Source organism: Rhamphochromis sp. 'chilingali', assembly GCF_963969265.1.
Source record: "Rhamphochromis sp. 'chilingali' genome assembly, chromosome: 2".
In the NCBI taxonomy this organism is placed as follows: domain Eukaryota; kingdom Metazoa; phylum Chordata; class Actinopteri; order Cichliformes; family Cichlidae; genus Rhamphochromis; species Rhamphochromis sp. 'chilingali'.
In genome coordinates this window covers 54857980-54872134 of record NC_137930.1, presented here as the reverse complement: position 1 = coordinate 54872134, position 14155 = coordinate 54857980, and the positions used below count along the sequence as shown (strand labels likewise).

Below are 14155 nucleotides of genomic sequence, written 5' to 3'. Positions count from 1 at the left end.
ATAAATGTGGGTCAGACAAGGGTGTGGTAGGCTGTCCTCTGTTTACTGGAAACCTCTACCTGTCTAACGGGAGATTAGTGCTCTCTGGTCCTGAGGAGGGGATTGCTTCCATGAGTATTTTTCATGCAGGACACAATAACATACAAAGAACAAAAAGTCAAGCATAACCTCAGTGTTGTAGTTTTTTCTTCTTCTTTTCTTTACCTTGCCCAGGTGTTTGCTCGGGTTTAGGTGGGATTTCCCTGATTGTTATTTTTTACTTAAAATAAATTCTGTTCATGTCCAGTCTCCATGACAATCAAAACTGTGGACAGTAAAATTAAAACAAGAGCAGAAAAAGAAAACTATCTCATAGCCATGTTTATTTCACAACCATTTTATTTTAACACTAAAAAAACACAACAACAGGTTGCTCATAATATAGATGTCCACTCGGTAACAGCGTCAACTCCCGGCCACCCCTCGCTGCTGCCTGAAATGGTCCTGCCCTCATTTGCATAAGTTGTCTGCGGGTTGCTGCATGACCAGCAGGGGTAGGTTAGGGGAAGGAGTGCATGTGGACTGTACACACATGAGTGGAGACACGAGCAGAGGAGCTGTGCGTGGACTGTATCGTGAGCCTGGACTCTTGCACTGAACCAGCAGAGTTATGTACTGCGCTCACCCCGTCTCTGGCGCAGGGAACAACTCACTGATGCACTGCTACAACATGAAACCAGTGAGTACATATTTATATATGTATATATATTACAGTTATATTTCTGTCATTTCCCCTCCCAAGGTTACGTGGGTGTGTTTGCTGATGATGCATTTGCACTGTCCTCTCAGATGTTTGTTTGCTGTATCTGTGCCCTCATTGACTGAATAACCTTTTCTTTTTAATAGATGAGATTTTAGCAGACTTGCATCAGCAGGAAACACATTTGCATACACAACTTGTAAAAGTTAAAAGTGTTCTCTTTCCTTCTTTTTGTGAGAAACTTAAGAGTTTGTGAGAATTTTCGTTGCTTTATTGAGATCATTAGATGCACCACGGGTTAATCTGTACATGCTTCTCTATGAAGGGCAACAAAGAGATAGAGCTTTACATTTTAAGGGTGTCTGTGCTTCAATAAGCTGTGTGCGTGATCAGAGCTTATTCTTTAACTTCTGCAGTTGCAGGTTAGAAGAGGACGAAGAGTTTCTGTGTTACTCTTACACTTGGTTTGTTTTGTCATAATCAAAAGGAGAGTTATTGACAACTTACACACATCTTCATGCACACAATGCTAGTAGCATTTATTTACGTATAACTGTAATATCTCAGTGATCTTTCTCTTAAGGTTAACAAGAGAGAAAAATAAAACGACAAGCATCAACTCGTGCTTCCTGTTTGCTGCCAGAGTATCATGTAGTCAAGCCTAGCAGCAGAAAACATCTTGACATGAAGCAGATTGCTGCTATTTCTATTTGATTTAACCCCACTATGTTAGAGCAGTCCCTCCACCACTGCAGCCATTATCAAAGGCAGCTTTGATCTCTGTGAGACTAACCATATCCAGACATCGTGGATCAGAGAGGCAGAAAATTGGTTGCATGTGGCTGGAGTTGGCCATGGTGGAGCAGAGAGTGGGCCCTGAATAGCAAGTTGAGCTTTTACTCATGCAGCATCGTAATGCTGTGTACTTTTGTTGTTTGCCTGTTTTTGTTTTTATTTCCCCAACTTTATCCTTATTTATAGACTAAAAAAACACAGATTGTAAAGAATAGATTGTAAAGAATATTTATCCAAGATGTTTTAAAACAAATGTCAACCTCTTGAGTATTTTAATGTCCTCCTTTTTTTCTTGTGGGGCTTAGCTACTTAAAAAAAAAGTCCTTTATCATTTGTGATGCCATGATTGATGGTTAATAAATCAATGCTATGCTAAAAGAGGGTGCTATGGTGACGGCTCTTCTCCAGTGGGGGCCAGAGAGGGCGTGCTGGGGCGGGGGTGTGACCATTATTAACGGGTCGCCTGCTATGCTGATGGTAAGGAGGACAATTGGCTTTATCCTCTGCCATATGCTGCCCATGGCGGCTCAGACGGGCCCAGTGTCGACAGGGGCTCCTCTGTTTGGCCTAGCCCACAATCACCATGGGACTCATGCCAGCCAGGGTCATGGCTTGTGTGTGTGTGTGTGTGTGTGTGTGTGCGCGTGTGTGTGTGTGTGTGTGTGTGTGTGTGTGTATGAGCCTGTGAGTGTGCACGCACAAGGATACTCAAGAGAGTCTTTAATAGCCTGCTTTACAGAACTTGTCGTCCGGGTAACTGACACCCCATTGATGCTGCGCAGGGAGGTTTATTTTCATTTCCTGGGGCACATCAAAGCAATGGAGAGAGGTGCAGGTGCAGCCCAGAGCTCTTGGTGTGTTTGAGTAAGTGAGCATGTGTTGGTCTGATTTTTTTTTTTTTTTTGTGCATATGTGCAGTTTGCAGCATCAACACTGGTCAAGAAAGAATTAAAAATATAAAAAAGCTGAAGGTAGCTTTAGTTTAGTCTAAATCTACTAGCCGTTAACAATACTTGGTTTCCAACAGGAGAGGATCATTAGGATCAGACTCTTTTATCTGTTCGGTTTCTCTTTGAGAACAATTCACAAGAAGACCTGGATTTCAATTTTATTCGGGAGGGTGTCCTATCCCAGCCTTCTGAAGCCAGCCGAACCTGATCGTGATTAGGGCTGGGATTTCTCATGGTGAATGGTTCCTAAATCCGGATGAGGAGGTGCATGGATCTGCAGCTTATGGATTAGCGCAATAGCTCTAAGTGTGCATCAGCTCTCTGCTTTGTTTTCATAATACTGTTGCCTCATCTCGCACTCACAGTATTCACGAGTTAGTGTCAGTCAGATTGGTTTTTGCGATACTGAGACAAAGAAATTTATGCTCAGAGTTCATTTTATTCTCTTACTTTTCTTTTCAGGCTTATGGGCAGTCTCCTGGTGCAGACATCGCCACCCAGAACTCATCTTCACATCTGTCGCCCAAGGCCCCCAGCAATGTGTTTGCAAGCATGTTCTTTGGTGAGCTCAAACCCTCTTTACAATTCTGCTGCAGTGCAGTCAGTTTTGATAACAAAATATAGGAAATAAATGCAAATTTAAAAAGTTTATTATTTTATTACATATGCTATCTACTTTCCTATACTTTAGTTGCAAGTTTATAGGTCTATATTTCATATTAAAATATACACGCTCTCTTCACCAGCTGTCTTCTCATAAAAATCTATTTTTACTAAAGTTCTCACTGGTTTTGGAAATATTGTTTTAGCAAATGCCTAAATTGGTGTTCAATATGAACTGGCATTCATTATAACACTAATGGTGTACTCGCCGGAAACCCATTAATATTCACCACAAACAGTCAGTGGGACAAGGAGTAAAGTTGATAGCTGGAATCAAGTTACCGTAACATATTTTCACAACTTACCCAAAAGTCCTATGATTTCACTCCTTTTTCTGTCTCTGTATTAAAGCAAAGTTAAACCAAAAGATCAAAAAAACGTGTCCTCCATTTCTGATTCTCACCGGAGAGAAGCCAGTCTGTGTGAGAAACACAGTTTTAAAGTGTAGCATGAAGAAAATTTTTCTCCAGAGTTGAAATGCTTTAACTCACATGAACACAGACTTGCCTCGATTCACGTCCCCGGTGGTAAATATTGCATCAGTTACTGTCACTCCTTAAAGTTTTGGTTGTTTTGGTGTGAAGAGGTCAGAACAGTCTACAGCCGTGCTAGCCGTGCTATTAAGTTCATTAAACATAATGTTTGCCATGTTCATCATCTCAGGTTAACTCAAACATTAACTCATTAGCCTGCAATACAGCTGAGCCTTATTGGTTTGGACGTTTGGACTCATCATAATTCATTGCGAGGTAGATAGATGGTATATGTGCACCACAGACAGTATAAAAAATAGATATAGATACAGTGACATCACCCACGGCTTTCTGGAGTCGTGTTTTGAAATGTTGAGATCAGCCACCTTGGTTGCAAAAACACATTTTTTAAATGTGTGGACGTGATCATGGCTTGTTGATCTTAACTTGTTAGCCATTAAGTGTGTGGTTTCATGCCACAGTTAATGCTGATTTAAAGAATACTTAATTTTTTTTTTATTCAATATGACCCAAAAATGAGCGACTAAATCCATAAACTCAGCAGGAGAGTGAAGAAATGAAGACTGGAGGTCATTTTTCTCATAGAATTCTAGACGACCAAAATATTTCGGCAACCACAGCTATCGCCATCTGGTGGCCTTCAGATAAAATACAGGTTTAAGGCGCTTCAGCTGTGTCTTCATTTTTCCTGGAAGCTACGTCCGATTTTCAAACTGTCTATGGAAGCTCAGAACAATTTTTTTTAAAGTCTGTTATTCTGGTGTTTATTGTAGTTGTCAGATATTTTACTTACCCAAAAATCCAGCGGAGAGCGTAAGTTGTATTACATTTTATTGGCAATCCACCCAGTAACTATGATGTCTCAGTCTTGGGGGTAAAAGAATCAAAGAAATGCCTAAAAAGCACCATGAAGATTAGATAAAGTCTGTGTACTTCACTTTATTTAAAGATCCGTTTGTATTCTCAGCTAAGCAAATTCAGCTGAGCATCATCGTGTCACACGTTAATGAGCATTGCTTTAACTGAATCTGGACTTCACTGATTTCATAGAGTGCCACTGTAGAGCTTCACGACCTGTCTGGCTGTTTGAGATGCTGCTCCAGTGCAGGCTATAACATATTATTACTCATTTTAGAGGGGATGGGCAATTCGCCGGACATCTGGAATGCTGTAAATGGGCTGAACCAGCAGGGCTATGAAGGTGCACTGGGAGCAGCCACAACCCACCAAACACAGCCGGGGAGTTACAGCAGCCTGCAACCGGCACACGGTCACCTGGTGAGATTTACCACTGGGACTTTGGGCGTTGATAGCAACAAACTTTCTGACCCCTGTTGTTTTTTTTAACTGCATGTTTTCCCCCACTCTTCAGGACTTCTCTCCACATTCAGTGTTGGCTGTGGACATGAACAGGGCTCTCCCGCCCATGTCCACTTTTCATCGTAGCAATGCAGTCTCGCGCACTCAGTCAGTCAACACCTCAGAGAGCTCTGCAGGTCAGAAAATGGAAATGGATACATGCTTTCCCTAATTTAACTGCTCTTTATCACGTGCTTATCTTGTATAATAAATATTTTCTTTTTTAAATTCAGTCTCAGGGAGCCAAGGAAATGTGTCAGGACCATCACAGACAGGCGACACCTTGGGCAAAGCTTTGGCCTCTGTAAGTACCACCACCTCAATCCTATTAGATCTAAGTCCTGAGAGCCCCAGTGGTATAATGCAAAACTCCCCCACTGCCAATGACAGGACACTGCACATTAAAAAGAGCTACTCTCATGCTGCACGACATTTTATTGGTTGCTCACAAGTAAAATGACCAGAATTCACGAGTTAAGTTGAGATTACGAGCCTATGAGGTTGCGGCTGCAGCCGTAAAAACCCATCCAGAAATGACAAGTTGTGCTTTTAAAATGATCCACACCCTGGTCACACTCCTCCTGCTCCCCCTCTCTCCTTTTTGTCGCTGTCTGCTGTTAGATTTACTCCCCTGATCACACGAGCAGCAGTTTCCCCTCCAGCTCATCCACACCGGTGAGGTCTCCGTCTCCGCTGCCCAATTCAGCAGAACCTGCAGGTAAACTGGAGCATAGCACACGTCAGCGAAATATAATTTACATCATCTATGTTCTGTTTCCCTGATGTTTTAAATCCGGTTGTTTTCTTCTTCTCAGGTAGCAACATGTGGCCACGGAGTTCAGTTCAGGCACCAGTCTCACCACATTATGAGTCTTCGCTAATATCGTTGGTAAGGAAGTAATCTGATATCACTGAAACTTTGATTATTTATTGAGTTACGTCTAGACATCACAGAGGTGGCCTTATGAAATATCTGGTATATTATAAGAAAGATTAAAGTGGGTGTGCACATGTGCCAACTTCAGCTTATTTCATGCCGATATAACAATTCTGATAATGTTGAAACTATTTGGTGCCATTAAAGGTTTGACTTTTGGTGATGTTTCTTTGAGAAACAACTTAAGCCAAAGATTAATAACACAAAATAGCAGGTAATAAACCCCTAATCAAAATTAAAGCACAAGCTTCTTGTACCTCACAGCGGGCCTTATTATTTCCAAGAAAAGGGCATTGAAACGCCCCAAAAGACACCAACAACACAAACAGAGGTCCAGTTCAGTTTCTCCAGTTAGCAGAGGAGAGGCCTAGCAGGTATCCGTTGGTTCCAGCTGTGCAGGGACACCTGTTGATCCAGGAGAGCACACCCATAATTCTAGTATCGGGCAGATGAGTTATTAAAAAAATTAAAATAAAATCACCCAACTTTGAGTTGTTCTTCAAAAAGACAGAAATTGTCTTTTTAACATTTATAATGTTGTAAACAACATTATAAGGTTTTGGCTTGGTTATAACTTGTGATAACATTTTATAATACAGCCCACGGCTCAGGTGTAATTCCCCTGTAATTAATTAAATCAAATGTAATTTCAGTGTATTTAATTTGAAATTACAATGTAATTATATTTACCTACAAATACTTTAAGGTGGATAACAAGTCAGGTTTTAAAGGAAATAGCGCAATAATTACACTTCAAGTAATTTTAAATAGTGTGTAATTTCCTGGTAATGTTGCAGAAAAACAAACAATATTTTGCCATCTTACATAATAAATATGCAGTATTTATTTGGGCACAGGGCATATGAGGGAGTTAATTAATCTTGCCTTTTTCTTTATTCAGCATTCATTATGTTGATGTGTATGATGGCTGTTCTGTTATTTAATTGTTCTTTTTTTAATCCAAATGTGATCAAGGACTGTTTTCTGTCTGTAACTTAGAAGAAAAAATACCATCAAAATTTGCAGGATTATGTAAACTTTTGATGACACAATTATAACAATGAACTGTTCTAAATCCCTACTTTATATACCTACTATTAAATAGGTGGATGAAAAGACCATCCATCATGCACATCAGCATAATGACTTTTAAATAAAGATGCAACAAAAAATACAACAAAGATATGAAATGCTAGCTTAATCTGCTCCATAATATGGCCCACGCTCTAAAAAGTACAGGGTACTTACAATGTAAGATGGGGCAGTGTTGCTTGTTTTCTTACAAAATTACAGTGATGTTATGCACCACTTAAAATTACTTTGCAGTATATTTGAATTAATTACGTTGTTTCCTATAAAAAAAACTTGACTTGTTAGCCCTTTATTCTTGTGTATCTAACTTAATTTTTTGTAATGCATTATAATTATATTGTAATTTCAAATAAAATACATTGAAATGCCATTTAATCACTGAAGGAACTACTACTACTGTCTTGCTGTTTTGGGCAAGAGGGTTTGAAATTTAGAGTCCTTTTTGTAAATTTTGAGGATTGTCCCTCTGGTGTTTTCAGTCTCAGGTGGAGGATCGTCTGGACAGACTGGATGACGTAATCCACGTCCTGAGGAACCATGCCGTTGGCCCCACCGCTGGTCTGCCCAGTGACATCCACGGGTTGCTGAACCAGCCCAACCACGGCCACCCGGGCTCTGCCAGCACCCTGCCGCTCAACTGTCACAGTCCAGCAATGGTTAACAACCCTTACTTTGAAGTATTTAAAGAAGGACAGGGCAGTGTGCATGGAAATTCCCTGTTGTGTGTGTGTGTGTGTGTGTGTGTGTGTGTGTGTGTGTGTGTGTGTGTGTGTGTGTGTGTGTGTGTGTGTGTGTGTATCTGCGCTGGCATTCAATTCCAGGAATTTTTCCACCCACTACGTCTGCATGTTTTCCTAATGTAAAGGTTGCTGTCCTTGAAACTGGAAACTGAGGACAATAGGAGCGCTGTGATGTGCTGTCCTTGTGTGTCCAGTATGTGCAGACTTCTAAATCCACTGTAGGGTGATTGGGGATGGAGAGGGGGAGGCAGCACGGTGCACTCCCATTCCACCATGTTTCCCTTTGAGCAGACCAGGGGATTTTAGCTCAGCTGGAGTGGAAGTGTATGCAAGGGAAAGGGGTTTTTAGTGTAATCCGCTGCGAGAGGGGGATATTAAATTCTCTCACTTTTATTTTATTTTTTCCAAACGATGTGTCAGTGAATCATTCCTGAAGAGAATTAGGGGTATGTTTAGGGAGTATATAGTAGTTTAAAGGGAAGGATTAAGATTGTCTGAGATTAAATTAATTCTGTAGAGTGAGAGATCCGCACAGGGTTGCTTTGGAAATGAGAGGGCAGATGTTGTTTTGTGGCCGATTTGTCTCTAGCTTGGATACTATATGCCACTGAGTGTCTTAGAAAGATTTATGGAGCCCTGCAGTCACATTTAGAGGATCCCAGTCTACAGAATACTTAACCATTGACTTATGAACACATGAAGAATGGTCTTATGTCATTCTCTGTGTCATAAAGGTTGAAGCTGTCAGTATGAACAACAACCACTCCGCCTTCCAGGGCCGTGCGCAAAATGGTCACCCGTACCCAGCCAGACAGAGGGCCACCCTACAGCCTGTGCAAGGTGGAGGTAGAGGTGAGCTACCCTTCTCCCTCGCAGCTCTTCTCCACCAGACTCGTATATTTCACTTTTTCTCTTTGTGACAAAAAAATGTTGTTTATGTTTTGTGTGATCGCCCACAGGTGGACTTGGGGTTCAGAGTAATCTAGAGCTTAAGATGGAAAGTGGGGAAATGGAAGAGATAATGCACACCAGCCATGGTCACAGTTCAGACAGCCAGAGATCAGATGAGGAGAGCGAACACAAAACACATGGAGAAAACAGTGCAAGAAACAGGTGAACACTCATGCCTTATCGTGTGTGTGTGTGTGTGTGTGTGTGTGTGTGTGTGTGTGTTTTAAAAAAAAAAAAAAAAAAAAAAAAAAAAAGGGAACAGCAAAACAAAGAAAGGAAAAAAACTGTGTTCATTTGTTCAAAAAATAAAATTTTGTGTGTAAAGCCGGTGAAAAAACCCTGCCCAATTATGAAGACAAAGCACTTTTAAAAAAAATTGGTTGGAATAGTTAATAGTAATTTAAATTCCATTTTAAAAAATATGTTTTAATTTAATTTTGTAATTTAAAAAAAAGTTACTATATATATATATATTTTTAAATAAACTACCTTTTAAAAATCTATTACAATAAAAGCCAAACGCAAGAAGAAGAAGAGCTTTCCTGCCGTTTTGTTTCATTTAAAACACTGCCAGACCCCCTGCAGTCAAGAACAGCTGTGTCTGGACCAGCCTATTTAACTTAGCCTCATATTTCTTCTTCGTGTTGCATTAAGTCGCAGTGAATTAAAGAAGGAAGAACAGCTGTCGGGACGTACACATCACAGTTAAGAGTTAACCAAGAAAATCCCCAAACCACAAAGCAGTCTTTGTAAACTGTCTTACAACTGTCCCCTTTAGCTCTGAGTGAACTAAGGTCTGTGTTCAGCTTTGCTGCACTTGCATTATTTATGACGCATGATTATAGATCTTGGGAAACCTTATAAAAAAGAATAAAAAGTATTTGTTATGTGACTGTGGTGATTTTAACTTGTACACCCAACAGTCAAAACCAAAAAGAACTCAATTTAAAATACATAAACCTGAGAGACAAGCGATCACATTTGTTTTGGTCAAAAATGTTTCAAATTAATGATAATTTTTAGCAGTTTTATATTCTGTCAATCCTCTTATCAATTAAAGGACTAACTGTCAGTAAGTGTGCCCGGCGACGACGAAGGATGCTTTTGGTATTACGTGAGTCACAGAAAAATTTATAAGGCCTGCGTCAGAGAAAAATGATAGCGTATGTCTTGAAAATGTCACAGACTGGAGCTCCTGTCCTGGTGTCTCTACATCCAGAGGTCTTTTCAGGCCAGACCTCTTCAGCTGTGATGTCTTGAGTGCATGTTTTTTTATTTAGATCTGTAATCTAGTTGAGGGATATCAAAGCTGACATATATGGACATCCTCCAGCATTATTCTTTTTTTGTTTGTTTGTTTTCTAAAATATTGAAACCAGATGATAACAAAAAGCAAAGCAAAATAGTTTAAATGTGATTCTAAGAATGGACATATGGGTTCTTTTAAACACACATGTTTAAGGGTTATTCATAAATCTGCGGCTGATTACATTATCTGCTGCCATTGTTCTATGGAAACCCTTTTTTCACTGAACTTTTTAGAGGATTTGAGATGATCCCTGGAGACTGGATCACGTAATCCTGGCACAGCGGCCAGCAGAGGGCAGAAAGACCCGGAATATATTCTGAAAGCAGTCTCGCTCACTTCGCTTTTCTCTGCTTCTTCTGGAGTGTCGGTTTGAATTAGATGAATCTTCATTTTTAAAAGATTCAGCCACACCTTTACCTGTGGGCTTCCTCTGTTCATGTCGTAGCATCCATGAGGATGAGGACCTGAGTCCGGAGCAGAAGGCTGAGCGCGAGCGTGAGAGGAGAATGGCCAACAACGCCCGCGAACGCCTGCGCGTGCGCGACATCAACGAGGCCTTCAAGGAGCTCGGTCACATGTGTCAACTACACCTGAAGAGTGAGAAGCCGCAGACCAAGCTGCTGGTCCTCCACCAGGCTGTGGCGGTGATCCTCAGCTTGGAACAACAAGTCAGAGGTCAGTGCGTGTTTGCTGCAGGGAGGCAGATGATGATGGCACACCCACGATGAAAACTAGGCTTCAGTCAGTTATCCACAGAAAACTCCTTTAGTCTATTTAGACATATTTTTCCTTTACTGCTTCTGGTTAAAATTGAATGAATTTATATATATATATATTTGGCCACATGAGGGCAGCACAGTAAGCTGCAAACACAGCATTATCTGACAGTAAAGATCTGTGAGTGAGAATCTGCAATCAAACAGCCTATTTACACAGTTAGCAGATGGGAAGCAACACTAGCATATATCTTGAGGTGTGCTTGTGTCCTCTTGTTAAAGAGGCCCTGATGCAGCCCCATCGGCCGCTGAAGGGAAAATATGTGGCTGTTTAAATACTAAATGCCATCTCAGTTCGCTTAGTCTGCCTGCTGTGCAAGAAATATCGAGCTTTTATTATTTTTTCCCCCTTTTAGCTGCTTTTTATCACTAAATTATAACTGAATAGGTGACAGCATGAAATAAGCAAAAAATAAAAAAGCTGGGAGATGCTACAAGGCTAAGGGAAGCTCCAGAAAAAAATATTTATTTTTATTTTATTAAACCTTTATTTAATCATTAATCATCCAGCAATAAACTATAAACAGTTCTTATTCTCTGGAGACGATGCTTTCTGTGCTGCATGTTGTAATTTGACCTGTTGCTAATAAGAGAAGCTTCATAGTTAACATGAAAACGTCTGTAAGGATGACTTATAAAGTTTCTAGCTTCTATTATTTTTCTAAAGCAGATTCCCAACATCTGTACCACTGTTGCATAAATACAATAACGAGTATGTACTCCCAGTGTTTCCTATTTTAGTCTTATGCTAACGTGTTATTTGTTGGACTCCACAGAGAGGAATCTGAACCCGAAGGCAGCGTGTCTGCGGAGGAGAGAAGAAGAGAAGGCGTCTGCTGTCATGACGGACCCACAGTCCATGCATCTTGCTTTTCATCCCAATCTGACAGACCCGGCGAACCCCATGGGCCACCTCTGAGCACCTGACCACATCGAGTCTACCATCAAGTATTTACCATCACCTTATATCAGCAATAAACTTTATGAACTAAAGGCTAAAACAATTGGATGTTTCTATTTGAGGGAATAATGTAAAGGACTTCCTCAAATTAATTTCCTGTCTTTGATGTCCAGATGCTGAGGGAAGAGCATCCCAGCTGTTTTGGATGTTTCTCATTTCTTCGGACTTTCAGACCAGGACAGTGAGGTCTTCTCTGATTAGAAAGCGTGATGCAGTTGAACAATCATCTCCTAACTTCCCAAACTGACTCTTAACTTTGTGCCTGAACGTTACTTGTAACAGACAAATGCATTGTACGCTGCAGCTGTTTTGTACATATTTTGTATATTTATTGATTATCCTTCTGTTGGACTATATCTGAATGGATGGAAACCAGTAGTAGCAAGGTGTCATCTGCAGTTTTTAATTTTGGCTTAGCCAGGTATGTTTCTGACTGACACTTTTTACAGTGTGTCGATATTTACTGCAAACATTTGTGTTTTCCACCGAGCTCAGATCCACATTCCCACATTTGTGTGTTCAGACAGCAGATTTTACTTGTCCTGAAGTGCGTGTGTGTGTGTCTGTGTGTGCGTGCGCATATTGCTGCAGGGGTTCGACCATTCTGTGAATGAACAGATCTCCAAGAATGTTCTTTAACACGTGGACAACATCCGGCATTTGTAAAGTTGTTTGAATGTTATTTGTGTTCTTGCACTCTTAAAAGATTACACTTACTGAAACACTGGTGGACAGGAGCCCTCTTCTTCTCAGTGTAATCACTGCTCTTCACACGTAGTCAAACAAGATCTTTGCATGTTTGAGTTTTTAATAGAACCTTTCATTTGTTTTCTAAGTTATATAAGTTATCTTTTATACAAATGTTGTGAATTTGATGATGTGTATTTGCTTTTGTCTCCGATTTTACACGAGGCAACACTTTTTTTTTCTTTTTTTTTGTGCAGTTTACTAGATGTAGCTACAGTTCAACCTCTGAGCAATACAATGTTACAGGATGATTGATGTCTTGCTTCTCACTCTGCTGAAACGATAATACAAATTTTAAAAAAAATATTAATCCTGAATGATCTGAAATACTCTTATCATAACATGTACAGTATGTGTACAGTTTGAACTAGCCTACAGGCATGTGTCAAAATTATATTGTAGCAATAAATGTCTTTTTCAATGAATTTTACTCCCAGTTCTGTCTTTTTCACTCATCTTTAGTCTAGTCCTTGTAGTTACCATTTTCAGATTTACTATTATTATTATTTTTATTTAACACTGACCTAAGAGTCATTCGAGCATTTAAAAAGCATTTATTCAAGTGATAAACTAGTGTTCTGTCTACACGCGGCATAGCAAGAAACCGACTGTATTTTAGTCACTTTGTTACTGTGAAAAAATCACATATTTTGTTCCCTGTCCTTTCTCGAATTTATGAAAACTACCAAGCAAAATTTGACAGGGATGAAGCTTTTTGCACCAAAGAACTATTTGCTGGTGTATCTTGGCATGGTGTGCTGTGTGTCTTTAAGTAATGCGAGGAAACTGGACAAGTGAAGAAGAATCTGAAAGTCATGCCAGAAATGGTCTCAGTGGAAGGGTGGCTATTAAAAGCAGGAAACAAGGACGGAAAGTCTGCAGCACGCCAAATTACACCAGAACTGGATTTAAAATCAGGCCTCGTAGTGTGATGAATCCAAATTTAAATAATCTTCGGTATGTATGTAGGAGGTCAAGAAACAAGTACAACAGTGAGCGTCTGCGGCCATCTGTGAAACACGGTGGTGGCTCTGTCATGGTTTTGGCTTTCAGCTAGGGATGCTGGGCATCTTTGAATGTCCTTCATGGAAAACTTTTCCTGAAGTCTACTGAAAGGAATAGCAAGAAAACTTGTCTAAGAGTTCCGACTGTGTTGAAGAATAAAGGCGGTCATAACAAAACGTGTTGAATTGCACAAACTCAGTTTTTGCTTTGCTTTTTGGTTTTTTGAATAAACTGCTGCACCTACTCCCAATTTTCCAAGTAAATTATAAAGTCACTCAAGACTTTTGCACAGTACTGCATATGCCACGAATTTGCAAATGTTGCCACAAATATAAATTAATACAGTTTTACAAACAATAAGAACTTTAGCCAAATATCAACAAGGCAGCTTCCTTTAAGACCTCTTTGAAATCAAATCTGGATTTTGTGTGAGTTGCCAGGTAAAAAAAAAAAAAAAATCACCTGCAATAAAAAAAAACAAAAAACAAAACAAAACCAAAAAACTCCTTTACCCATGCCTTTATTTATTTATTTTTTAGCTCGAATATTTGTAGTTAAAATATTTCGACCCTTTCAAAAACAAATAAATAAATACATGAAAAGAAAGAAAAGAGGAAGTATTATAAGGATATGAATC

The 14155-nt window shown here is 39.9% G+C and overlaps 1 protein-coding gene across 1 annotated transcript; it reads left to right on the top strand.

Moving 5' to 3' along the window:
- The first annotated feature begins 534 nt into the window (after positions 1–534).
- LOC308392452 (transcription factor 12-like) lies at positions 535–12929 on the top strand. The gene is made up of 13 exons (XM_080875510.1): positions 535–718; positions 2947–3046; positions 4777–4919; positions 5014–5137; positions 5234–5304; positions 5622–5718; positions 5816–5889; positions 7509–7685; positions 8504–8621; positions 8729–8882; positions 10475–10704; positions 11582–11753; positions 11880–12929. The coding sequence occupies exons 1-12, from the start codon at positions 650–652 to the stop codon at positions 11722–11724; spliced, it is 1500 nt and encodes a 499-aa protein (XP_080731636.1). The 5' UTR covers positions 535–649; the 3' UTR covers positions 11725–11753; positions 11880–12929.
- Positions 12930–14155: the final 1226 nt, after the last annotated feature.

Bases quoted from the DNA above. Each gene is read 5' to 3' on its own strand.
- LOC308392452 (XM_080875510.1), top strand. From the start codon at position 650: ATGTACTGCGCTCACCCCGTCTCTGGCGCAGGGAACAACTCACTGATG. The intron at 3,047-4,776 runs GTGAGCTCAAAC...TACTCATTTTAG, and splicing joins GTTTGCAAGCATGTTCTTTG to AGGGGATGGGCAATTCGCCG. The intron at 10,705-11,581 runs GTCAGTGCGTGT...TGGACTCCACAG, and splicing joins CTTGGAACAACAAGTCAGAG to AGAGGAATCTGAACCCGAAG.